The 24698-nt window shown below is 46.2% G+C and overlaps 1 protein-coding gene across 1 annotated transcript in view; it reads left to right on the top strand.

The window, feature by feature from the left end:
- The window catches only part of LOC117346866 (steroid 21-hydroxylase), a 42158-nt gene extending 18987 nt beyond the window's left edge, over positions 1–23171 (top strand). Inside the window, exons 3-10 of the mRNA XM_033917050.1 lie at positions 3456–3610; positions 3755–3850; positions 9874–9984; positions 13487–13573; positions 15405–15623; positions 17690–17859; positions 17962–18065; positions 22576–23171. Coding sequence (XP_033772941.1) covers positions 3456–3610; positions 3755–3850; positions 9874–9984; positions 13487–13573; positions 15405–15623; positions 17690–17859; positions 17962–18065; positions 22576–22847 — 1214 coding nt within the window. The 3' untranslated portion in view covers positions 22848–23171. The remainder of the gene's footprint in view (positions 1–3455; positions 3611–3754; positions 3851–9873; positions 9985–13486; positions 13574–15404; positions 15624–17689; positions 17860–17961; positions 18066–22575) is intronic.
- Positions 23172–24698: the final 1527 nt, after the last annotated feature.

The raw sequence follows: 24698 nt of genomic DNA, 5'->3' as shown, positions 1-24698 counted from the left end.
GTGACCCTCGAACTTTTCCTTACCGAGTTAAATGACTGCAACAAAAAAATCATGATATAGTGATAGATTGCCCCTTAGCGGAAATAAATTTAGAGAACTGCTGTGGCTCATAGAAAACATATCTGTTTTCTTTAAAGACCAAAACACATTTACAAGGATATGTCAGAACAAATGTTACACCCAACTGCAGCGCCCAAGGTCTCAAAATAAGAAACTGTTTCCTTCTCCTCTGAGTTGGATGAGACACACCTGGATACGTAACATCGGGATCTGGATAGTCCCAACCGTTGCCCATCCACCTCCCCCCAATCACTTGCCCCATTATCCCTTCTATCAAAATTAGCACGCAGCCTCCAATTCTGGTGAATATAGCCGCAGCTCTGTTTATTGATCACGATAACAAATAACATTATCAGCATAATATTCAAATAATTTAACAACAATTAACCAAACCAAGCTCCTCTCAAGCTACCAGATACATAGCATTATAGTGCCCCCGACCCCGCCACAGCAGCAAGAGTCTGAGAGGTAGCATGACCACATGCCCCTTAACTGGGTCACCTGACTCTAAAGCAGGGCTCCCAGCCGGCCCACCGCTCATCACCGGATGAGCCCCAGCACCCTGTAGCTTGGGAGAACCGTCCTCCTGAGTCACCAGTATCCCAAAAGCACGGGCGGGTGGGTGGGAAAAGCTGCCCTGGAGGACCGCCGGAGGAACCAGGTCATAAGAACATAAGCCGTGCCTCTGCTGGGTCAGACCAGAGGTCCATCGTGCACTGCAGTCTGCTCACGCGGTGGCCCATCAGGTCCAGGACCTGTATAGTAATCCTCTATCCAAACTCTTCTATCCCCTTTTCCTTCAGGAAATCATCCAATCCCTTCTTGAACTCCAATACCGTACTCTGTCCTATCACACCCTCTGGAAGCGCATTCTAGGCATCCACCACCCTTTGGGTGAAGAAGAACTTCCTAGCATTGGTTCTGAATCTGTCTCCTTTTAATTTTTCCGAATGCCCTCTCGTTCTTGTAATTGTCGAAAGTTTGAAGAATCTGTCCCTCTCCACTTTCTCTATGCCCTTCGTGATCTTGTAAGTCTCTATCATATCCCCTCTAAGTCTCCTCTTCTCCAGGGAAAAGAGTCCCAGTTTCTCCAATCTTTCTCTATCTCTCTCTATTTCTGTCTCCCTTTCTGTCTCTTTCTTTCTATATCCCTCTCTCTCTCTATTTCTCTCTGTCTCCCTTTCTCTCTCTCTTTCTGTCCCTCTCCACTTTCTCTATGCCCTTCGTGATCTTGTAAGTCTCTATCATATCCCCTCTAAGTCTCCGCTTCTCCTGGCTTTAAAGCCTCGGCCCCCCCGCGACGCTGACCCCCTTCCCACCTAATCCCGATGCGACCTCCCGGCGGGAAACCCAACACCCAATGGCCCTCTACACTCACTGTTCCCCCCTTCCTTTAACTACCTGCCTGTCTCGATGGGCAACACGCAGGCCTCCCAGCCCCGTGTTACTTTCAGCCCATCGAGACAAGCTCTCGGGCTACACTTTAGACAAAAAGGGAACATCTTTGTATTAAAAAAAACCAATTTAAGCATCCATTCCCTATAGGAATCTATTGCAAATTGTATGCCTGAGTACCCGATCTCTCCAGGAGATACATTCTGCAGATTAGGACTTTGAGATTTTAATCTTCTAGATAAATAATATATTTTAGATTGAGAGAGGCGATATGAGGCCTCAGGTACTTTCAGAATTTCATTCAAATATCTTTTAAACATAACTATTGCAGTTATTGGAGACTTTAGGAAAATGAATAATCCACAGATTAGACCTCCTGGTGAAATTTTCCAGCATTTCCTGTTTAAAAGTACAAACTTGCACTATCTTTAACCCAAGTCAAAGCTTGAGCTTCCAAAGTTTTTACTCTAATTTCCACTTCATCCGATTTATTTTCCAGAGTCAAAACTCTTGTCTTTAAGTCAAGATTTTCCGAAATTACCATAGTACACTTTATGGAAAGTTGCTCCATTTGATTACCCAGGGAAATTTGTAAATTAGAAAAAGCCTCCCAAATCGATTCCATTTTGAAGACCTTCGGCCTCTGTAGGGGAACAAATTCGGTTCTAAGGCCCGAGGTAGACAGTACCTGCTGTCAAAGCAGCGATCGCCAAAATTGCTTGAGTATGTTGCAGTACCCCTGCCGACTGCTTCGATGGTTCAAACCGCTCCTCCCGCTTCCACTCGGGGGTCAGCCCTCGATCCCTGCTGGGTCAGCAAGGGGACGTCCTGCGTCAGGTTCACCTCCAACCTCTCCTCCGACGCTCCAGGATGCTCCTCCAGGGACAGTTTGGCACCCTCTAAGGAGAATTTGCGCGCTTCAGCCAAGGGATTTTCCTCCGGTAGCTGTGGTCAGGAGCCGCGTTCCACGAACACATCCATCGGACCGATCTGGGCTACGGCGGATTCCTCCGGGAAGACCGGGGTCTTCGACTTTCTTCTCACCATTTAGGTAAGCAGGAAAAAGATTCAAACAAACCGCAGCAGCGTCTCCGTGGAAGCATCAAGCCACCATCTTGATTAAGCTCCACCCCCCTGTTATATTTTTTTTTTTGGGGGGGGGGTTAGTTTATTATGTTCCTGCAATTGGCCACTTTTATGTTTACACACTTTTAATTTGTTTTGCCGAACCTTGTCCTTAAACATGGTTACGCCAACGGCACTTGTTGTGTGTCCCCACCTCCTTTTTTTTTTTAAACCGCAGGGTTTTTTTTGCCCCAGTTTCACTTTCAGTTTACAGTATACCATTACTTCCCCCTCCGTATTCACGGTGATTAGGGGCAGAGCCGGCCCGCGAATATTAAAAAACCGCAAATAATATTCGGACCGGTTCTGCCCCTAACCCCCGCTTCCCCGGCTATTTTAAGCCCTGAAAGCCCCCCCCCTTTAAGCCTTACTTGGTGGTCTAGCGGGTTTTCAGGCAGGAGCGATCTTCCCACGCTCCTGCCCCGTGCAGATCGCTCACAGGAAATGGCTGCCTTGAGCTCTCGTAGTCTCTCGAGCCATTTCCTATGAGCGACCTGCACGGGACAGGAGCGTGGAAAGATCACTCCTGCCTGAAAACCCGCTAGACCACCATGTAAGGCTTAAGGTGGGGGGGGGGGTTTGTTACAGGGCTTAAAATAGCCCAAAAAAAGAAAAATGAATTTTAGGTTTAAAATCGCGAATAAGTGAATCCGTAGATACGGAAACCGTGAATACAGAGGGGGGAAGTGTATACAGCTTAGAGCACTGAACATTATCCTCACCAGAAAAATTTCCTCAATTGTAGACATTTTTTCAATAACTATCAAGGTTGGCCCGCGACTTTGTCCAAGTTTTCAATTTTGGTCCACTGTGTATTTGAGTTTGACACCCCTGCTGATGTATACTGTGCTAAATTTCTTTCTGTACTGTCCCAGGGGACCTCATTTCTTTTGGAGGAAAGGATCTCTCCCTGGGGGACTACACACCCTTGTGGAAAATCCAGCGCCGGCTGGCCCACTCCAGTGTTCAGCGTTCCCTGAGAACAAACCTTGAAAGTCTGATTAGCCAGGAGGCCGAGCACTTGTGTCAGGTGAGCATTATCTTTAGGGTCCGGTGCTGCAGCTCCTGAGTAATTTGTAGCAGCCCCCGTCGTTTTGAAAATCTGGCTTCTCTGACTGTGGTTAACTCTTGTCCCCCTGCTGGCTGTCGCTGACCTACTTCTCTCATCCTGCAGGATTTCCTCAGCCGCGGCAGCAGCCCCATGGATGTCGCCAATGATTTCTCCCTGCACACCTGTAAGATCATCTCCTCCATGACCTTTGGGGTCCTGGTAGGTAGACAGCAGAATCTCTCCATGGTAGGGTTGCCAGATTTCCTCTTTGAAAAAAAGAGGATGCCTGGCCCCGCCCACAGCCCCAACCCATTCCACCTCCAGCTCTGCCCTGTTCCTCTCCCAGCCCCGCCCTCACACAAACCTCCCCAAGCTTGAAGGCTGCATTTGGAAGCTTTTGTGATGTCACATCCTTGCGCACGTGCGTATGACATCATCGTAGTGATGGCCGCCCAGCTGTGAACATATCGTGAAATCCCTCTGTGTGCCCAGACAGTCCTCTAAATAGAGAACATGTCCGGATTTCCCCGGATGTCTGGAAACCCTATCTCCATGACAGCTGGGTCTGGGTTCTCCCCCTATGCTCAGGGATTGGGTTCTCCCAGTGTCATCAGGGCTGGGACTGGAGGTCTATCGGTTTATGGTTTGTTGTATGTTCTCAGGTGTTTCTCTGTATTGAGACCTGGTGTATTACACCAGGGAGCTCTTTTGTTCCTTAAATTTCACTGTAAATGCAAAGTCAAAAATAAGTCTACCATAAGGCTGCCAACTGGATCCAGATTCACAGGACAGGGCTGATCCAGGGACTTATAGTTCTGATTTTACCATTGCGTTCCTTAAGAAAAGCAAAACTTCAAGTCCCAGCATGCACTGGGGTAAACCCAGGACTGGATCAACCCTGCACTGCAAACCTGGATCCAGTAGGCATCCTTAGTCTATTATGAATATATTTTTTCAGTCTGCACAATTAACAGTTTTTCTAGTTACACATCTTCCTGTTGAGAAGTAGTTTGTTCACATGTTGTAATATTGGAATCTGGGTAATTAGTCTAAATTGACCTTTACCTGTTATTTCATGTAATTTAGAATTTCTGTTTGATTTTCCATGGCTTTGCTCTCGTAACTGAGTTTTGATTCTGTTGTTCTTTTTTTTATTCTTTTCTTGATCATAATTGTATTTTTCCTGTACAAGTGTTGAAAACTTCGTTTTTGCTGCGATATATTGCAAATTTTAAAATAAAAATGTATTAAAAAATAGACCCCCCCCCCCACCTTTTACAAAACCATGGAACAGGTTTTTAAAGCACCCAATCCCCCTCTTTCCCTGCCCTGAAAGGTTCTATACCCTGTCTCCCACCCGATGCCTTACAGGCCTGCCATAACTCCTGGCAGTGGAGGGTCAGGACAGGAGGATTCCTTCTCACCTCCTGTCCCAGCCCGACTCTCAGAAGTTTGACTTTCTTCCACCGTCCCCCGCATACCTTTCAGATCCCTGGTGGTCCAGCGGTGATCCGCGGCAGGAGCAACCTTCCGTCACTCCTGCCCGTGCAGAGCTGCTAGCTGATTGGCTGCTGCAAGTTCTCGCGGGACCGCGAGATCTCTTGGCAACCTGTCAGCTAGCGGCTCTGCATGGGCAGGAGCGAAGGAAGGCCGCCCCTGCCACGGTTCACTGCTGGACCACCAGGGATCCGAAAGGTATGCGGGGGGAGAGGGGAAGGAGGTACAACTTCATAGAGTCGGCCAGGACAAGAGGCGGGACGGATCCCTCCTGTCCCGGTCCACCGTTGAACCACCAGGGATTTAACAGGAACATGAGGGAGGGGAGGGAAAGTGTAGTTACTTACCTGTAACGTAGGTTCTCCGTGGACAGCAGGATAGTCAGCCACATATGGGTGTTGTCCCAACAGCTCCCAATTTACGGATAAGCTCTCCAATAGCTCAGAGAAATTTTTTTTTTTTTTTTTTTTCTCTGAGCACGTGCAGAGCCCGGGCCCCACTGGGCATGCCCGAGCCCTACCCATTTCCCCCTGCTTCCCCCTAATCCCCAGGATGTTCCTAGCTGTGGCCGGGTCGGCCGTATGGGGAGGCGGGTGGGTTGTGTGGCTGACTATCCTGCTGTCCACGGAGAACCTACGTTACAGGTAAGTAACTACACTTTCTCCTAGGACAAGCAGGATGAGTCAGCCACATATGGGTGACTCCCTAGCCGAGGGATGTACCGACTGGACCTGCGCCTTAGCGCTTTGTGCATCCCTCGCCTGGCTGTGGAGGCCGAGCCGGGCAGGGTAATCAGGCACAGCAGGTAAAGTTGTGGAAACAAGGTTTTAGATAAAGTGCTTTGTTAACTGAGCAATAATACTCACAGAACAGTGAACTGGTCAATGACAATCAATGAACAGTGAGAAACCAACTGGTCAACAGTGACAATTCGTACTTGCATGTGAGAATTCATACTTGTCTATTCCACGTTCAGTCTAGACAGGAGTGCTGGGAGACCTACTTAACTCGCAGAACAGCGAAAAACTGGTCAATGACAATCAATGAACAGTGAGGAAAACCAACTGGTCAACAGTGACAATTCGTAACTGGTCCACAGTGACGATTCGTGCTTGCATATGAGAATTCATACTTGCCTATTCCACGTTCAGACTAGACAGGATTGCTGGAAGACCTACTTAACTTACAGAACAGTGAAACTGGTCAATGAAAATCAAAGAACAGTGAGAAAAACCAACTGGTCAACAGTGACAATTCGTAACTGGTCAACAGTGGCGATTCGTACTTGCATATGAGAATTCATACTTGCCTAGTCCACAATCAGGCTAGACAGGATTGCTGGAAGACCTACTTAACTCACAGAACAGCGACAAGTGGTCAATGACAATCAATGAACAGTGAGAAACCAACTGGTCAACAGTGAAAATTCGTACTTGCATGTGAGAATTCATACTTGCCTATTCCATATTCAGTCTAGACAGGCGTGCTGGAAGACCTACTTAACTCACAGAACAGCGACAACTGGTCAATGACAATCAATGAACAGTGAGAAAACCAACTGGTCAACAGTGACAATTCGTACTTGCATATGAGAATTCATACTTGCCTATTCCACGTTCAGACTAGACAGGATTGCTGGAAGACCTACTTAACTTACAGAACAGTGAAACTGGTCAATGACAATAAATGAACAGTGAGAAACCAACTGGTCAACAGTGGCAATTCGTACTTGCATGTGAGAATTCATACTTGCCTATTCCACATTCAGTCTAGGCAGGAGTGCTGGAAGACCTACTTAATCAATATCTATAACCCCCTACTTGATCAGTGTTTGTCGATATTTATAACACCCTACTTGATCAGTGTTTGTCAAGGCTGTGCTAGTGGTTGCTGTCCCTCCTGGGAGGGAAGAGACACTTCCAAGACTGCTCGGCCGAATGCATTTGGAGCGTGGAATGCTATGTCGAGGCAGTAGTGCTTGGTGAAGGAGATGCACTCTTATATCCAGCGCGAGCGCCTGCGTTTGGTGGCCGGAAGTCCTGGTCTGTTTTGGTCGTAGGAGACGAACAATTGAGGCTTGTCTAATCTGCTGCATAGTCAGGGCCCACACACAGTCAGGAGGTGTTGCTGAGGTGGCAGTGTGCCTCCCTGTGGGAAGATGTAGAGTGCCGGGAGGCACGCTGAAGCTACCTTCGGCAAGAATCGGGGGTGGTTCTGGGTACCACCCTGTTCTCATGGGGGAGTGTGTAGGCAGAGACGATGGTCCGGGTTTTCCCGGCCAGGAATACGGGATCTGCCTCCCCCAAAGGTTTGAAGGGGTCGAGGTGAGCTGATGCGGCACCAAGTTGAGGTCCCATCCGGGCGGTGGTGGTCTGACCGGTGGGTGCAGATTGGACAGTCCCTTCATGAAATTTTGTGATTACTGGATGCCTCGACACTGGTTTGTTGTCTAGGCCAGCGTGGTATGCTGCGATTGCACTTAGGTGGACCTTGATGGAAGTGGGTTTTAGGTCCCCCTGAGATAAGCTCAGTATGTACTGCAGGATGTCCGGTATGGGGCAGTTGTAGGGGTCTCGCTGCGTGTCTGTGCCCTGGTAGCGGAGCCTTCTCCCTTTCAACCCATAGCGTTTTCTGGTTGAAGGTCTTCTGACTGCCATAAGAGTGTGCTTCACGTCTTGTGGTAGGTTCATCCTCTCATCATCAATGCGGTCAAGCTAAGGAACGCAGGTTGTGGTGGAGGGTAAGGTTCCCGCGTTGTGTAATGAGAACTGCACTGGTCGGGAGGGGGGAGAGGAGGGTGAACCGCTATCCCTTGCCGGAACGGGAACCATGGTTGCAGGGGCCCGAACAGGGCAATCATGATCACCAATGCTCTGTCCTGAAGAATCTTCTGCAGGACTTAGGGTGTGGCGGGTAGGCATATAAGAGACCTTGGTTCCAACTCACAGACAGACCGTCGGGGCTGAGACGGCGAAGGGTTGATCTCTTTGCGCAGAAGGTCGAGTATTTTGAGTTCGGTTCGGTTGCAAACAGGTTGATACTCGGTGTGCCCCAGGTGCTGAAGATCTTCTTCATCGCCGCTGGGTTGAGACACCACTCATCGGGATCCAGCTGGTGGCTGAGTCTTTCTGCCAGGTCGTTCTGCTTTCACGGGAGGTAAGTTGCCTGGATGGGGCATTGAATGGAGTTGGAGAACTCCCACATGTGGCAAGCTTCCTTGCATAGCGAGGTTGACCCTGTCCCTCCCTGTTTGTTGATATAGTGCAAGGCCACCTGGTTTTCTGTTTGGGTGAGGACTGCCCTGCCTGTTTGAGGGTTTCGCGGGCATTCCCATAAGGCCCTGAGCTACAGTAGGTGGGTGGTCAGAGGTTGGGTACACTGGTCCCAGTGACGTCTGAGGTGCCCTTTCCGGGATCACATGAGTAGTCAGGTGTGCTGCACAACAAAGACCGGAGCGTGCTGACGATGAGCCGAACGCACAACTCGTGAGGGTCCAGTGTGCTCATCCTTTTCCTGCAGCGCGGACATTTCTTTGATGTTTCTGGCATCTTCAAGATGGTAAGTAGAACAAGTTTTGATTGTAGAAAAATGGAGAGCTGTGGAAAAATCCGACCGATGGGAACGGGCGGAAACTAAAGACTGGGGATTAGGGGGAAGCAGGGGGAAATGCGTAGGGCTCGGGCATGCCCAGTGGGGCCCGGGCTCTGCACGTGCTCAGAGAAAAAAAAAAAAAAAAAAAAATCTCTCTGAGCTATTGGAGAGCTTATCCGTAAATTGGGAGCTGTTGGGACAACACCCATATGTGGCTGACTCATCCTGCTTGTCCTAGGAGAAATAAAAGTTGTTCAGGAGACAGAAGGGATCCCTCCTGTTCCAGCCCACAGTTGGACAAGGCCTGGCAGAGGCCTGCAACAGGTTCAGCACTGCAGCAGTGAGGAAGAGGGAGCCGGCCCGGAGATAACACCGGGGGGAGGCAAGGCACAGCATGGAGGGAGGGAGACAACAACGGTAGGGGGAATGATTTTATTTTTTTAATTTAGTGATTGATTTGTCTGTTCAGGAAGAAATGCATTTGTTTCTTTTCCTCTGGTTTTGTACTGCATGCAGAGTCTTGCATCTTAGGGTTTGTTTGTATGTATTAGTACTTTTGGTATTTGGTCCCCTATTTGCAAAGGGGTAATCTGTGTTCTGTTAGGAATGGATATTAAGAAGCATACAGTGTGCTTTGTGTAGTTTAATTTTGTGGTTAACCATTATGTGTTGTTAATACGATTATACTGTGTGTATGTATATATGAAAAATGAATGGGAAAAAAGGTATTACAATTAGTACTATTATGGGGGCGGGGTCTGGGGGCGGAGACTGGGTGGAGATGGGCGGGGTCTGGCCCACAACTTAGCTCAGTGTTCTTCAACTGCCGGTCCACAAAATAATTATTTTATTTCTGCCGGTCCATAGGTGTCAAAAGGTTGAAGAACACTGATCTAAAGTACTCAAAATTAGGGATTGCACTACCCCCCTTTTATTTAGAAAACTGTACCATGGTTTTTAGTGCCAGCTGTGGCGGCAATGGCCAGCGCTAATAACCACGCTATGGTTTTGTAAAAGGAGGGTAAGAGTCTAGAATAGTTAATTCTGTCCTGACTGGAATATAGAGTCTCCTCTTTAGCCCTTGAGGAGGGGTTGCTGAGCAGAAAGGGGTCAAGGGTATGTGTCAGTCTTAACCCGAGATTCCTCTCTTCCAGTTCGATACGAAGGACCCCGAGTTTCAGGCGATCCACAAGTGTATTGCAGAGGTGGTCCGGCTGTGGAGCTCTCCCAGGGTCATTGTGCTGGATTCCGTTCCCCTTCTGCGGGTGAGAAGCCTCTTCCGTTCTTTCTCGCTCCGGCGGACAAGCCAATATCGTTCCCTTCAGCGCAGCGTTCCTCAGGAAAAGAGGAAAGAAATGATTGTGTGATGATCCGTTCCCAAACTTCCAGGTTAATTTTGGAAAATTGTCCACCTACCCATAGGCGTCGCAATTGGGGGAGGCCACAGGTGCCGTGGCCTCCCCAAAAATTTGGGTCACCTTTTTTTTGTCCCTCCCACCCACCCTTCTCCCGGTGGTGTTGCTTAAATCTTCGTGCAGCCACCACGCAGCGTCAGAGCAGGCCTGCCCCAGAACCCTTCATTCTACTTCAGTGGTCTCAAACTCATAGTCTTTGCAGGGCCACATTTTGGATTTGTAGATACTTGGAGGGCCTCAGAAAAAAAATAGTTAATGTCTTATTAAAGAAATGACAATTTTGCATGAGGTAAAACTTTTTATAGTTCATAAATCTTTCCTTTTGGCTAAGTCTTAATAATAATATTGTCATTTATAGCTAAAGAGACAGATGATCAAGAAACTGTTTTATTTTACTTTTGTGATTATGATGAACATACCGAGGGCCTCAAAACAGTAGCTGGCGGGCCGCATGTGGCCCTCGGGCCGCAAGTTTGAGACCACTGTTCTACTTCCATGGGCAGGCCTGCTCGTGGACGCTGCGTGGTGGCTGCTGAAGATTTAACTAAAGTGCCTGGAGGAGGTAGGTGGGGGACTCGGGAGCTGTTTAGAGGTCGTGTGCCAGGGCAGAGCTCCTAAGCCCCCCCCCAAAAAAAAAAAAAAAAAAAGCAGTGTTTTGCTGTCTATGCACCTACCAATGCAAAACCTGGATTCCAAACTGTGATATATTTTTATTTGGCTGTGGAATTTTAACTGATGTTATAAATTATTATTTTTTATTTGCTGTAAACAATCTTGAACCTAATGTTGGGGGAAAAAAAGCAGAAATAGAAATGAATGTTTAAATCCAATTTAAATGTTACCCAGGGGGCTTTGCATCAGTTTGCAAAGGGAAAATACCAGGATACGTCCATGGGTACTGTGAAAATAGCGGGCAAAGATTGGAAAATGTAAAACAATGGGGGTTATTTCCTTCCACTACCCTAACCATGCCCGTGGGAACACCTGCTACCTATCAGAGCACTAGCACATGCATGGGTAGGGCTCGGGCATGCCCAGTGGGGCCAGGGCACTGCACGTGCTCAGAGAGAGAGAGAAAAAAAAAATCTCTCTGAGATATTGGAGAGCTTATCCGCAAATTGGGAGCTGTTGGGACAACACCCATATGTGGCTGACTCATCCTGCTTGTCCTAGGAGAATTGGGGCTTGCAGAGAAGCAGGAGAGATTCGGGGCTTGCAGAGAAGTAGGAGAGATTTGGGGCTTGCAGAGAAGCAGGAGAGATTTGGGGCTTGCAGAGAAGCAGGAGAGATTTGGGGCTTGCAGAGAAGCAGGAGAGATTCAGGGCTTGCAGAAAAGTAGGAGAGATTCGGGGCTTGCAGAGAAGCAGGAGAGAATTGGGGCTTGCAGAGAAGCAGGAGAGATTTGGGGCTTGCAGAGAAGCAGGAGAGATTTGGGGCTTGCAGAGAAGCAGGAGAGATTCGGGGCTTGCAGAAAAGTAGGAGAGATTTGGGGCTTGCAGAGAAGCAGGAGAGATTTGGGGCTTGCAGAGAAGCAGGATCAGGGCAGAGAGCAGGGCAGCAGAAGGCAGGGCAGTCGGAAAGGACCTGAGTGACTGGTCCTCAGTAGTTGCTTATTTTTGATCGGTCAGCCCTGTCGGTGTCTCTCTCTTTTTTTTTTTTTTTTTAGTGAATTGCTGCCTGCCTGCATTTGAATGCCGTTCCCCCTCACTTGCATGCGCGGATCGGAGTATGATTGGGACAGAGGTTAGTGAATCTGGTCGGAGGGAAATTGAGTCGCACGGGGGTCGCTAAGTGATTGGAAGTTAATCGATGGGCTTAGCGAATCTAGCCCAAAGCAGTTTAAATTCATGGTATGTAATGTGAAAAACCCCCAAGGTCTTCGTTAAGGCCTGTCTGATGGGTGTCAAAATGTTTTATCATTTCGATTTCAAAGGTCTTAACGTTCCTGGATTGTTTTAAATTTTCCTTTCAGTATTCTCGCCTTAAAATCAACGATGCTGTGTTCTGGTTTTCCAAAGTGTTGTCTGACAGAGGTTGGCATTGCAATTTTTACTATGGTAAATTGATCCTAGTCTTTAGCATCTGGCTTGTTTCTCCAATGCAACATCCTTCTTTACACCTTCTGCTTTGAATGATATAGTGTAGTTACTTACCTGTAACGTAGATAGCATGTGAATGCTTTTTCCCCTAAGAGTGACCGGAGGGGGGGGGGGGGGGCGCTGTGACATGTGCTGGCAAAGCTTACAGCTTGTTATATTGAAGGGATATGTGCCGTTCTCTTATTTTTTTGTGAGTTTGTGAGGGGAGTTTGCATTTCACCAGTTTCAGATTAGGTGGCTGACTATCCTGCTGTCCACGGAGAACCTACATTACAGGTAAGTAACTACACTTTTCAGATTAGGTGGCTGACGGAAGGCCAACGTAGGTGGAGCTGGGAATATTTCTTTCAATGAGTTATCCCTTTGGCATAGTGGTTGTAGATGTTTTTCCAGATCTAGATTGTATGCCACTACCAAGGGGGGTTCTCTCTTTGTTTTTCTTGTGAAAGGGAAGGGGGTAGGATCTTCGTACCTTCTAAAACGGCTGAGCGGCCTCAGCGCCTCCTTTCTGTGGTTTTGTATAGGGGGCTCTGTTTTGGACATCATTTTGGAGCTGGTGTTAACGGCCCTTTATAAATAGGTGTCCTTAATACACAAGGGTTTGGTTCTCCGGTCGTTATCCATCTCCTGGCTGTGCGGACTGTGGCTTCCGTTTCCAGGGCTCGGTCTCTTACGGGCATACAGGTGACTTCCTGTAGAAGCCCGTATAATCTTTTAAATTGGGCTGTAGCTATTATAAGGTCGCCTTTGGTCATGCCCCACTTTACTCAGGTGATAGATTTTCATTGGCTTCTCAAAGGGAGCAATAGAAGATCTGGCGCCCTTTTCGTATTTCCCTCCGTCAAGGGTTGTAAAAGTAAGAAATATCATGATCGTACTCTGTCATTTCAGGCAGCTTTCTATGATAAGGATTTATTTACATCTCATTCTTATGTACATTTTAGAAACAATTGACAACTTCTCTTTTTTTTCAAAATATTTGGTTGATTAGATCCTCATGGTTTTCTTCCTTTGTTATTATTTAACTTTTTGTAAACCACATTGAACATCAAGGGTTATGCGGTCTAGAAATCCGATTTTATGTTATGTCACTGTGCCTTGGGTCATTAGGGCACTTAACCTCCCCTCTGCCTCACCCTTGACTACCCACGCTTCCCTCCTTTCTGCTTGTGAGATGAGAGGAAAGCATTGGGCCTAGGGATACCTGGGTTGTAACTCCAGCCCTGCCCATAACCTTCTTTTGCCATCACCAGAAACTGCCCAACGCGACGCTGGAGGAGCTCCTACGGATGGCGGAGAGACGAGACACTTTTGTAAGGAACCAGCTACAGATCCACAAGGTTGGTGATATTGCATGAAAGAGAGGATGCCTCCCCCTTTCCAATGCCTCCCTTCAACCTCCCCTTCCCAGTCTGAAGCTGGGATTGTTAGAGGAGTCTGTGACTGGGGACTATGAATTTACCAAATCTGACTTAAGAAGTTGGGGGGGGGGGGGGTGTTAGTGTCTGGAAGACATGGATGTTAGAAAAGCCTCAAATCCAGTGGAACAGAGCAGAAAGAGCCTGGTCATCAAATCACACTTTAATAGCGACCGATATAAAGAGCATCCATAAAAACATCTGGCAAGTCGCGGACTTGACACGGACCGTGTTTTGGCTAAACCGCCTGCATTTTGAATAATACATAGTCTATTAAAATTCTTTTGAAGCCCTGCTAAATAGATGATATAAGTAATCTAAAGCAGTGTTCTTCAACCACCATGGAGTGGTGCTGGTCCGCAGAAATTTCCTGCCGGTCCACAGGGCCGGCACGTGCATCAGGCCCCAGACGGTGCTCTTCAGCCGCCGGACCACGGTGTGATCGATGTGGCGTTGTCTTCAAGCCAGCTTCCAGACGAGTCCTTTTGAGTTTACACGTCTCCCTCCGTATTCGCACTTTCAGCATTCGCGGTTTCAATTATTCACGGTTTTTAGCTTGCTGGCTCCTCCCCCCAAAATGACATCAGCTTGCATAGACAAATCGCTGATTCCAAGCGTTTACAGAGAAAATCGCCGATTCCCGGCACTTTCTTCACCGTGTTTTGCCTCTCCTTCAGGAACAGGCCAGGTCTCCCACCATGTTATTCGCGGTCTCACCCTAGTCTCAATGGTTTTTAATAGAAAACAGCGAATAACATGAAAAAGTTATTCACTGTTTTTCTGTATTTGCGATTCTGTTAATCCCCTATCACAGCGAATACGGAGGGAGAAGTGTAGTTACAAAGCAAAAAATGAAAGCCAGATCGTAAAGGATAACAGGATAGTTAAACAACAGTGCGCTGTAATCCCTCTCAGGCGGTTTAGTTGAAACACGGTCCACACAGGAGCTCAATTTTCCCGTCCCCGCAAGTTTTGTTCCTGTCCCTCTCCCTGCCTCATTCCTGTAAACTCTGCCTTAACCACACAAGCCTCAAACTTATGATTTTAAAGTGTTTGAGGCTTGCATATATGATAATCGCCAGGGTCCACTATAAATGCGCCTGTTTAACTTTCAAAATCCTATATGGTATCCTCCCTCCCTTTATCCCTTTTTCTTGGAATTCCTCAAACCCTAATACCACCAGATCCTCCTACAAATTAAAACTATCCTTCCCCTCGCTAAAAGGCATTTCCCACACAGGAAAGCTAGGGACCTCCCTCCACTTCAAAATCACTGAGCTCTGGAACAACCTTACCTCCCCTCTTCGGAACTTGAGCTCCCTCCATCTGAAAACCTGGCTTTTCTCAAAAAATGTAAGTCTCCCTCCAACTTAGGAATCAAGGAAACTCTTATATCTTGGCATCCCAAGTCCTCTAAATTTTCTTCACACTTCTACCTCTAACCCTCTGTTGTAGTTCCTTCCTATTTCTCCTACTGTAAACCGCGTCGAGCTCTATGAACGTGGAGATGATGCGGTATACAAACCTAAGGATTAGATTAGATTAGATTAGATGATGACAGAGTTTGCAGGAATAGGGCAAGGACAGGAAAAGGACTCGCCGGGACGGGAAAATGAGTTCCCGCAGGGATGGCGAAAACTTTGTCCCCGTGTCATCATTCTCTAATCGAGAGGGCTTTGGAGAAATCAGTGTTTTGGGTACTAGTAAATCTCTGAATCGTCTTTTACCAGGGGCCTCTGTCTGTGCTTTCCAGGAGACCTTCCGGCCCTCGGAGATCCGGGACATTTTGGACAACATGATTCACTTCCTGCAGGAGCGGCAGCAGCGGGAGCAGTCTCTGGCAGCTGAGGGCGGGGAGGAGTTTAACGAGGACCACGTCCACATGGCCATCGTGGACCTGTTCATTGGAGGCACTGAGACCACGGCCTCCACGCTAACCTGGACCGTGGCCTTCCTCATGCATCACCCTCAAGTAATCTTCTGCCCTGAACTGAGCCGCTGGTGATTGGAGGGAATCGGCCATGGGAGAGCCTTTTTAGGGAGAGGCAGGGCAGGATTATAGGGTGGGCATGTGCCTTGGGCCCGAAGAGTTCAGGGACGGCCCGATGCGCTGCCTGCTCTGATGACGTCGCTGTACCTGCCTCCAGGCCCGGCTCCAGATGTGCAAGTACCGCCCCCACCTGCCGCCTTCATTATTCAGTGTAGCCGAACTCATAGTCATAACGCCGCAGGCAGCGGTTCCTACACACTTCCCGTGACTGAGCGGAAGCCTTTCCTCTGACGCTGGGAATTTGCTTTCTGGTCAGCCGCTGGCAGTGAGTAGGAACTGCTGCCTGCGGTCTTTTGAAGACTCTGAGTTTGGCTGCACTGACGAAAGAAGAAGATGTAGTTGCATGGATATCCGGAGCTGGGCCCAGAAGTATACTCTTGTGAGGCAGGGGCGGGGAGTGGGCGGGGAGCAGAGTTATCTTATAGACTAGTGAAAAGTGTACTTACACAACTAAGGGCTGCTTTTCTGTGCACTTAGAAACATATTATACTAGACTATATAACATTTATAACCCACTCGAATCTCAAAATAGATTCTAGGTAGATAACAGCATTTAAAAATTATTGCTAAATTTCCTCTTCATTATACATTATATTCATTAAAAATAAAAAAGTTTTAAAGTTTCCAGTAAAGTTTCAAGTTTCAAGTTTATTAGTTGGCTTGTTCAATCGCTTAATCGGTTTTCTAAGCGATGTACAATAAAATATACACTCATAGGGAAACAAAAACATTACATACACTTAATTAATTATAATATAAACAAAAGGTAAGAGGGGATGAAATACATTTTTTATAGTAAAGGAAGAACATACATGGAAAATACAAAAGGAAGTTGGAAAAACAGGAAAAAGTAAAATACTTCACTAAAATAACAATTTAAAATAAAATTTAATTAATTTGCAAATGCATCTTTAAACAGAAAGGTTTTTAATTCGCTTTTAAATTTCCCAAAATAAAATAGGAAGAGATTTTCTTTAATTCTGTAGAAAGATCATTCCTAGGGTGTGAGTGTGAGACTCATACTGAGTGAGGGAAGGGGCTCAGAGAGTGAGAGAGCCTTCTAGTGAGTGTGACACTCCTACTGAGTGAGTGAAGAGGTTGAGAGAGTGAGAGAGTCTTCTAGTGAGTGTGACACTCCTACTGACTGAGAGAAGGGGCTCAGAGAGTGAGAGAGCCTTCAAATGAGTGTGACACACTCCTGAGTGAGAGAAGAGGCTGAGAGAGACTTCTAGTGAGTGTGACATTCCTACTGAGTGAGAGAAGGGGCTCAGAGAATGAGAGAGCCTTCAAAAGAGTGTGACACACTCCTACTAAATGAGAGAAGAGGCTGAGAGAGTGAGAGAGTCTTCTTGTGAGTGTGACACTCCTACTGAGTGAGAGAAGGGGCTCAGTGAGAGAGCCTTCAAGTGAGTGTGACACTCCTACTGAGTGAGAGAAGGGGCTCAGAGAATGAGAGAGCCTTCAAAAGAGTGTGACACACTCCTACTAAATGAGAGAAGAGGCTGAGAGAGTGAGAGAGTCTTCTTGTGAGTGTGACACTCCTACTGAGTGAGAGAAGGGGCTCAGTGAGAGAGCCTTCAAGTGAGTGTGACACTCCTACTGAGTGAGAGAAGGGGCTCAGAGAGTGAGAGAGAGAGCCTTCAAATGAGTGTGACACTCCTACTGAGTAAGAGAAGGGGCTCAGAGAGTGAGAGCCTTCAAATGAGTGTGACACTCCTATTGAGTGAGAAAAGGGGCTAAGAGAATGAGAGAGCCTTCAAATGAGTGTGGCACACTCCTACTGAGTGAGAGAAGGGGCTCAGAGAGTGGGAGAGTAATATAAGACTTCAAATGAGTGTAACACGCCCCTAACAAGTAAGAGAAGAAGCCCAGAAAGTATAAAAGTGAGAGAGCCTACGAATGAGTGTGATGCACTCCTAAGGAATAAAATTTGATGTTTCTGTGATTGTACGCAAACTTTCTTGACTCACGGGTGTCTTGTTTGTCAGGTTCAGCAACGGATTCATTCTGAGATGATTGACATCCTGGGCCCCAATCACTTCCCTGAATATTCTGACAGGAACCGCCTGCCCTTACTGTGGGCCACAGTCTCTGAGATGCTGCGGCTGAGGCCTGTGGCTCCTCTGGCCTTGCCCCATGCCACTACTAAGGACACCAGGTAAAAGTCCCAAGATGTATTCCAGATTGTACAATCCAGTGAAGTAGATGTGAGAGATGTGTTTCAGGCATGTGATGTATTGTGTTTAATCTCTGTTTCAAGTGTTGCAGGCTACTTTATTCCCAAAGGTACAGTGGTGATAGCAAACCTGTACGCAGCCAACCACGATGAAATGATATGGAAGAACCCTACTCAGTTCAGACCAGGTAGAGGATACAGTATAATTATAACATACAATAGATGATATCATGTAGCCGTGAAATACAAAATATTATTACATAGTGATATCAGTGGATATTGATAAAGCCACTGTGCTCAGCCCTTAAAATAATGGTGATATTACACATTCAGCATTAGAGGTTATATATATAATATTGTGTTGATTATATGAAATAATGGTAATATTACATGGGTGATGTAACCTAGAAAGCTTAGGGGGCACAACATAATGCAAACGTAGAGAAATAACTTAAAAAAGGAGTAGTGAAAAAATACTTTTCAGTAGAGATAACATCAGTAAATAGCCAGAAAATAATGGTGTTATTACATAGTCAGCATTAGACTATGGGGCTCATAATCGAAAGAGAAAAACTTCCAAAAACCGGCCTAAATCGGCACTTGGACAAACATTTCCCAAATACATCCAAGTGCCGATAATAAAACCGGGTTTTGGACGTATTTCTAAACAACCTAGGCCTTCATAGTGCCGCTGAACGACCAGAGCTAAATGGGGCTTTTCGGAAGGCGTGTCAAGGGCAGGAGTTGGGCGGGATGCGGGCCGGCTTAGACTTAGTCATACAGCATGTAAAACCGAAAGTTTTACAACAGAGCCTAGACGGAACTTGGACATTGTGACTTAGACCATGTAAAACATGGTCTAAGTCACAAAAACCCTAAACTCACCTAAACCCTAAGTCACCTAAACTCACCAGATAAGCACTGCAAACACATAACACAGACCCCCACACACTACCCAAGTGATAACCAACCCCCCCCCCCCTAAAAATTTTAATCATAACTTTAAAATTCAGCCTCCAGACCATTATCACCTGGCCGCCTGGCATAGGAAAGCCTAGTTGTCCAGTCCAGAGGCAGCTTAAGTCATCTTGGGGGTGGGTTAGGGACCCAAAGAGAAGAGGACCCATGCCCATAAGCCCCTGTAATCACTGCATTGATACTTAAACATGTGCACTTCCCTATACACCCCCAAAACCCTTTTTTACTGGCATATAAGTGGCTCCTGCAGCCATAAGGGCTATTAGGGTGGTAGATAAGTATGTCTAGGGGATTCTGGAGGTGGTTTGGGAGACTTACCATGAGCTATAAGGGAGCTGTAGTGAGGAGAAGACATGGCACCCTTTTTGTGAAGTTCACAGCAGTGCCCTGTAAGTACCTCACTATTTAGGTGGCATGTCTGGGTGTGCAGTCCATCACTTTGCAGACCCCTCTCACGTCCTACAGGGCTTGTTCTAGGCATTTTGGACTTGGACGAAAAGTTGGACGGAAATGTGGCATAAAGATTGATGATTTAGCGGCTTAGACGATCAGATCGGCAGGAAGTATAATTAGACGATTTTCGAAACAAAAAATATTTTGCACATATTTTTCGAAAATGTGTCCTAGGCTGTTTTTTACTTTGGACAACTTGCGACTTAGACGCAAACGGACTTAGACTTCCCTTATGATTATGCCCCTCCACATGTATAATATAGCAGTGATTATATGAAATAACGGTAATATTGCATGGGTGATATTATAACCTAGAAAGCATAGGGGGCACAGCATAATGCAAACTAGTAGAGAAATAACTCAAGAAAGGAGCAGTGAAAAAATACTTTTCAGTAGAGATAATAACATCAGTAAATAGCAGGAAAGACATGACCTGGAACAGGAAATGGATTGCAATAGACAGAGATAGTTTTATAGCGCAAGGTCTACATACACAATTTTTGTAGGGGCAAGAACTAGAACGCGTTCTCTCTTTTATTAGGCAAAAGGTAAAGTTGTGTGCAGATATTTGGCCAAACTGTACATTTCAATGAATCCCTACATGAACAGAAGCTGATAACAAGTTATGACATGTTTAAAACAAATTTTAATGCAAAATGACCATTTATTTGCTGGTTTTCATGGGCTGAAGGAATGAAAAAGCATCTGTGGCAAGTGCAATGTTCCAAGTAGCCGGACGTTTACTACGGAACTCGGTTCTAGATTCCATCCGCCTGACTTCTGATGTTTGGGGGCATTTTGGAAAAATTTGGGAGGGTCCTTTCATTAAGGTGCACTTACCAATTTTAGCGTGCACTAAAGATTAGTGCATGCTGAATGCTAAGATGGGAATATAATGGATATTTTAGCATTTAGCGCACTTTAATAAAAGTGTAATCTTGTAATTGTTTGGCTTTTTATGTTAAGGCACATGTTGTAAGTTGTTTATTGAATGCTGTTATTTTAATAATCTGCTAAATTCTGTTTTATTATGTATGTATCGTCGTTATCTGCATAGATGGTTGATATGCGGGCTACAAGTGTTTTAAATAAATTAAAAAAATAATTGATTTATTACTACTTAAAAAAGTTGTTCATACAGCCCAAAAGGTTTGTTGGTTTATTACAGGGGTGCCCACAGTTTTTGGGCTTGCGAGCTACTTTTAAAATGATCAAGTCAAAATGATCTACCAACAATAAAATTAAAAAAAAAATCACAAAGCACACCGTACGCTGAGAAAATGTTAATTATCATTCCTATTCCGGGGTTTTTTCAAAGAGGTCAAGGCAGATGACTCTATGCACTGTCACCTCAGTAACAACCATACAAAAATAGACAAATATACCCCCCTCCCTTTTTATTAAACCACAATAGCAGTTTTTAGCGCAGGGAACTGCGCTAAATGCCCAGCGCTGCTCTCGACGCTCATAGGCTCCCTGCGCTAAAAACCGCTATTGCGGTTTAGTAAAAGGGGGCCATAGTGCAAAATATAGACAGCAGATATAAATTCAGACACATTTTGATCACTAAATTTAAAATAAATCGTTTTTCCTACCTTTGTTGTCTGGTGATTTCATGAGTCTCTGGTTGCACTTTCTTCTTCTGACTGTGCATCCAATCTTTCTTCCCCGCTTTCTGCCTGTATGCTTCCTCTCCTCCAGACCTCATTCCCTCCCCCAACTTTTTCTTCCTCTCTCCCTGCCCTTTCTTTTTCCCTGCCTACCTTTCTTTTTTTCTCTTTTCATGCCCCCTTTCATTTTTTCTGTTTCCCTTCTTTCCTTCTGTCTCCCTGTCTGCCCCCTTTCTTTCTTTCTTTTTCTTTCTTCATGCCCTCCCCCAAGCCACTGCTGCCGCCATCGGGAAACAGGCTGCCCCAAGCTCTGCCTGCGTCGGTCCGATCAGCATTCCTCTCCCCGACGTCAATTCTGCAGTCGGAGAGGACGTTCCGACCCAGCCAGGCAGCGATTGGCTGGCCTGAACTTCCTCTCCGATGGCAGAATTGATGTCGGGGAGAAGAAGGCTGATCGGCCCGGTAGATCGCCAAGGCAAAGTGAGTCAATCACGGAGCCCGGGATGGGCTCCGCGATCGACTCACTTTGCCTTGGTGATCTACCAGTCGATCGCGATCGACCTATTGGGCACCCCTGGTTTATTAGATCTCCAATCAGTCAAGTGAAATTGATTCAGCAACTGAACAAAAAAGAAACTAAAACCCTCCTCTTCAAAAAATACATAAAACCTATTTAACACGACCAGTTCCTTCCCAAGCTCCACCTACCACACTATCTACCCTTATCAAATCTAAAATGTTTCAAATTACCCAACATATATCACCTTAAGTTCTCGACAATTCTTATGTAACCCACCTATATATCTTGTAACTTCCTGACAACTCTTATGTAATCTGCCTTGAACCGCAAGGTAATGGCGGAATAGAAATCAATAATGTAATGTAATGTATAAGGGCATTTGAATACCCATCTGGGGAAAACACAAGACTTTCAGGAATCAATCTGCATTCTTCTGTTTTTTTATATATATTATGAGCGCAATGTGTACGGTGACTGTAAGAGATTCCACTTTCCTGCTGCCAGTGACAGGAATGCCTGCCTCCGCCTGCTCTGCTTGGGATTGCGATTCTGTCTACTTTCAACAACCAAGGACTCCACTAAGTAGCTATCAGAACATCTGGTAGGCGTGAAACCTTAGGCGCACTCTCTGCTGGAGTTTTCTCGGCCTAATTGACTGCGCCTGTCAAAACACGCCAAAGATCTGCCCAGGACCCGCCCCTAACTATGGCCGCTTTCTGGTAGGCACCTTGAGGTAGACGCCTACCATCTAATGAATTGCTATCTAACTGTGATTTTCAATTAGTGGTGTCGATTGAGGCTTTCTTAAACCTAAGTTGGCTAGCTACACTGATTTAGATGCCTTTTATAAATTCAGGGCCCTCATGGTCAACCGTTTACCACATAAAGGTTACGTCGTCTTCTGCCTGCAATGGGAATTCTTGAAATATGCAATTTAACCTGAATTATTGCACACAACTCTGCCTATAGAATAACGATCACATTACATAACGTGGGTGATATCAGGATAACATATGGTACCATTGTAAAGCGTATGCTATGTAGAATAGTATTACGTGGAAGAATGTTCTAATGTCTATGGCATGGATAACGTCCTGGTCCCCTCATGGATAACTGGGGGCTCTTCTCTCTTTCCAGAGCGCTTCCTGGAGGCTGAAGACCCCAAGCAAGCTCATCGCAACGTCCTGGCCTTCAGCGCGGGGGCCCGGGTCTGCTTAGGTGAGCCACTGGCTCGCATGGAGCTCTTCTTGTTCCTCGGCCACCTGCTACACCACTTTCGTTTCCTGCCGCCCGCTGCCGGTCAGCTGCCCGATCTCTGCGGCATCTTTGGGTTCAACCTGAGGAGCAAACCTTTTCAGGTACGGTTGGTCCCATGGACGGAGCCCGGCCTGGGCGAGGGGCAAGAATGAACCGGAGCGCGGTCCCATATCCCGATTGTCTGATCCCAAGCCAGGAAAATCAAGAGCTTCTCATCCCGTGTAGAAAAGTGGTCCCGTGGGGCATATCCCGATAGCGCCGACTCTCCTACCATGCCCTTCATTAGCGGATGGGGAACTTCCCACATATAGCCTTTTCTTGAAAGCTGCTCATTTAATAATACTGTTGGAGAGGTTTTTTAAAAAAAAAAAAATATTAGTTGTATTGTTTTTAAAAATTGTGTATGTATCTTGTAAACCGCTTAGGTTTAAGTGGGGTATAACGTTTTTAAATAAATAAATATATATATATATACAGTAAGCAGCGTTGTTTCTCAGTGGTTTCTGGGGACTTTATGAGGTGTTAGGGGACAAGCTGGAGTGGCTTCCACTTTTCTAATGTCTTTGCTGTGGTACTGTTTATGCCTCTATCCAGTGATCAAAAAGGTTTCCCTAATGGTTTAAATAAACATTCAGTTTCAACATTGATCTCAGAGTTATGAAGAACTCAATAGTATAATCCAAGGTTATTACACAGCTCAGTGGTTAGTCCTTTAGTAGATAAGCAGCACAAAATTGCTTTAAACAACCAGAGAGGTAGGAATGAGAAAAAAAAAACCCCAAAACAACAACACCCTATGTGGAAAAAAACTTTGAAAGAAGTTGAGGTGGACCAAAATGACTCCCAGCAACCAGGTGTGAATAGAATCAAGAGTTTATTTCCAAAGCACTCAAAATTGAAGAGACAAGGCACAGGGCTGTGTTTCCGGCGTTAGGACGCCTGCTTTAGGGGTCAAAGTGCTCTGTAAAGCTGTAAAGCAGGGGTGTCCAACCTGCGGCCCCGTGAAGTATTTTGCGTGGCCCCGGTCGAGGGCGATGGCAGTGTTTTCCTCTGCTGCCCCCCCCGGGTGTTTACCGTCTTGCCGGCTCTGTCTTGCTGCAGCGTTTGCGCGGCTCCAGAAACATTTTTTTCGGCCATTGCGGCCCAGGGAAGCAAAAAGGTTGGACACCCCTGCTGTAAAGAGAAGCATTCAGAAAAGCGTGGGCTGGGCAGAGAATCTTTAATCAGAAAATGGGTATAAATTGACGAACTAAGGCCGGAACTGGGCAGTCTTAATGGCTTTGGTTTTCTATCCCATCCTCCCAGAAAAGCTCAGAATGGGTTACAGGTTTACCTACATAATAAAGCGCATTTATACATAACGATGGCAACCGTGGCTTGGCAGGACATTGTCTGACCAAAAAAGACAAAACGATGTTATGCTCTCCACTAGCTCCCTCGGGAGGGCCTTCCAGGATCCACTACCCTCTCAATATGGTAAGATCACATTGAAAGTTCACTTTGGGAAGCCACAAAACTTAGAGACTAGAAGAAAGCACAGATGGTTTATTAGCATACGTATGTGACTCCCGAGCTCCAAGCTGGCTTCAGAAGTGCCGAAAACAGGACATTACAGAGAAATTTTATACATTTTTCTGATTAAACAACTGAATTCTAGAAAAAAAACTGTTCATGTGTTACTTTTTTTAACAATCATTGGTCCTAAGCTCACACTAGCAGGTCACTTTATCTAAGCCCTGCAGTCTTTCTGTTACATGTCGTTTATGCTGAGATAGCCATAAGACGTTAGAATTAGAGAATGACATGGTGACAGAATTCATCACTGTTCCCATCCCCACGGATAACCGCAGGAAACCATCTTCATGTCATTCTTTAAGGAGAGAGGGAAGAATCAGAGTACGAATGGCCACAACCACTGACCCAAAAGCTTTGCTTTGAAGAACGCTGGTGTAGAAGGACTGAGGTTGAAACAGACACTAGAGAATGACAGTCTCTGGTATCCA

Source organism: Geotrypetes seraphini, chromosome 12, assembly GCF_902459505.1.
Source record: "Geotrypetes seraphini chromosome 12, aGeoSer1.1, whole genome shotgun sequence".
NCBI lineage: Eukaryota > Metazoa > Chordata > Amphibia > Gymnophiona > Dermophiidae > Geotrypetes > Geotrypetes seraphini.
The sequence above is the reverse complement of the archived record's forward strand: the minus strand, read 5'-3'. Positions and strand labels throughout refer to the sequence as shown.